This window comes from Atta cephalotes, assembly GCF_000143395.1.
Source record: "Atta cephalotes unplaced genomic scaffold scaffold00054, whole genome shotgun sequence".
Lineage (NCBI taxonomy): Eukaryota > Metazoa > Arthropoda > Insecta > Hymenoptera > Formicidae > Atta > Atta cephalotes.
In genome coordinates, this window is record NW_012130118.1 from 1534455 (window position 1) to 1536490 (window position 2036).

The 2036-nt window shown below is 29.7% G+C and overlaps 1 protein-coding gene across 1 annotated transcript in view; it reads right to left on the bottom strand.

Moving 5' to 3' along the window:
* Positions 1-138: 138 nt before the first annotated feature.
* Positions 139-2036, bottom strand: part of LOC105623239 (coronin-1A-like) — a 13513-nt gene continuing 11615 nt past the window's right edge. Inside the window, exons 6-7 of the mRNA XM_012204639.1 lie at positions 1807-1959; positions 139-582 (exon numbers count right to left, since the gene is read on the bottom strand). Of these exons, the coding sequence (XP_012060029.1) occupies positions 139-582; positions 1807-1959 (597 nt within the window). The remainder of the gene's footprint in view (positions 583-1806; positions 1960-2036) is intronic.

Sequence of the window (2036 nt, forward strand, 5' to 3'; positions counted from 1 at the left end):
AGTAGTAGTAGAGAGAGAGAGAGAGAGAGAGAGAGAGAGAAATGGTATGACATGAATGTGATATAGAATTCATTCAGGAAATTGGCCATGCAAAAGTGTCACACGTTGTCATAGAAATCAAATATCCTATATGTAACATTAATTTCTTTTTAAGCTGATTATAACCTTATATCCACCGATCGCGTTAGGATTTACTGATGTAACTACTGATCCAGGATTTGGCGACGTACGAGGACGTGCCACTGGTTTTGGTTCCTCCTCGGAGATACTGTTGGTTCTTGAGGCTCTTGGTAAAGGCTTTGGTGGAACGGTTTGTCCTCCATTTTGTATCTTGAGCTTTTCTTCTTCTATCTCGGATGGCTTTTTCGAATCTTCAGTCTTATCAGTATTTATGATGTTGTCATTTTTCTCTATATTGATATCATTTTCACGTTGTAATTCATTCATAGTTGTCACATTGCTCTGCACTTTCGAGAATCCTTTCGGCGCGGTAATGACCAAGGGTTTCGATGATCGGTTCGTTTGCTCTACTTTAATTTCGCGCTGATTGTCTTTGAGTACCGCTAAGTTCCCTTTGTGTACCTAAAGGTACGGTAAAATCCTTAATGACCACAAACTGCATGCAAACCAAACTACACTGTCCAATATTTTGCACTTTTGATATACATTTCTGCATAATCAACACAATAATTTAACAATAGCAACAATTCAGCTACATTCACATTATTTTTACATATTACATGTACGCACGTAGCTCGCATTTTTATACAGAATAGACAACAGTTCACAAAAAAAAGATAAAAATATAAGTTTTAGCTTTAGCTTAAAGTATTTTGTGATTAAATTTTGTTGGAAGTAAATTTACAAAAAGAGATTATCTCATGGCCATATAGATACGAATGACAATACGAATGTTTTGACATTTCATACTATTACTTACACTGTAGAATAAGCTACAACATCAATTGCCACTTATATTATACACGTGCCAGGAATAATAGTTTGAATGGTGCTAATGTATAAACTATAAAACATATATTGGATATCTGAAACGTGAAAAAAAAATATACACAGAATATGGAGAAAGAAACTGAATAGCGCAAAATAAATATACACATAATTAATAATAATCAAATAATTTAATAAATAGAAATTCCGACAAAAGATTAAATATCGCGAAAAATGTTATATAATAAAAAAAATATTTCTTACATTATACATTCTATTGATTTCTTATATTTATAATACATAATATCACTCCTAAGAACTACAGAAAAATTTAAAATTTTGTATAATCATAAAAAGTATATTGCAAATATTTATATGTAATAAATTACATAAAAAACAGCTCATATATATTCAGCAATTTTTTAATAAAGTTACATTGCAACACTTATTATTTTGTACGAACAAAATAATCATTTTATATAAAATAAATAGCATCATATTGATTACTTTTATCATATTTTAGAATAAGTTAGAAAACATAACGTAAAGTCTACTTAAAAATATACATATCTACATTAAAATAGATATTGCACAAAGCAAATATATAAATAAATTAATTATAACAATTCAATATTTATTCTAAAAAAATCAGTTGTTTTAGAGAATATGGGATGATAATGCGAGAAAACAATGACAATGAAAAACATGCAATTATCGATGATTTGTATTTAAAGCAATAGTATAACTGATATTAACAAATAAGCAAACAAAATTTCAACGAACGAAAGCTACTTCAAATGTACGTCATATTAAGAATGATATGAGAACTTGCACAGCATTTGTTAAAATGTTACTCACAGTAATCGATTCTTGGCTTTTGTTTCTTTTGGCAGGATCTAGCGATATCTTTGGTACAGGTGCATTATGACCCTTAAGCCATGATATTGCGTTATTTTGAGCAACGGGGCCAGTTGTATCCGGATAAATATCTGCATGAAAGTCTCTGTATGTCTAAAATTTAATTAAATTAAAATTTAAAAGTTTAGACATATATATATTGTATGTGGCAATACACACACACACACACA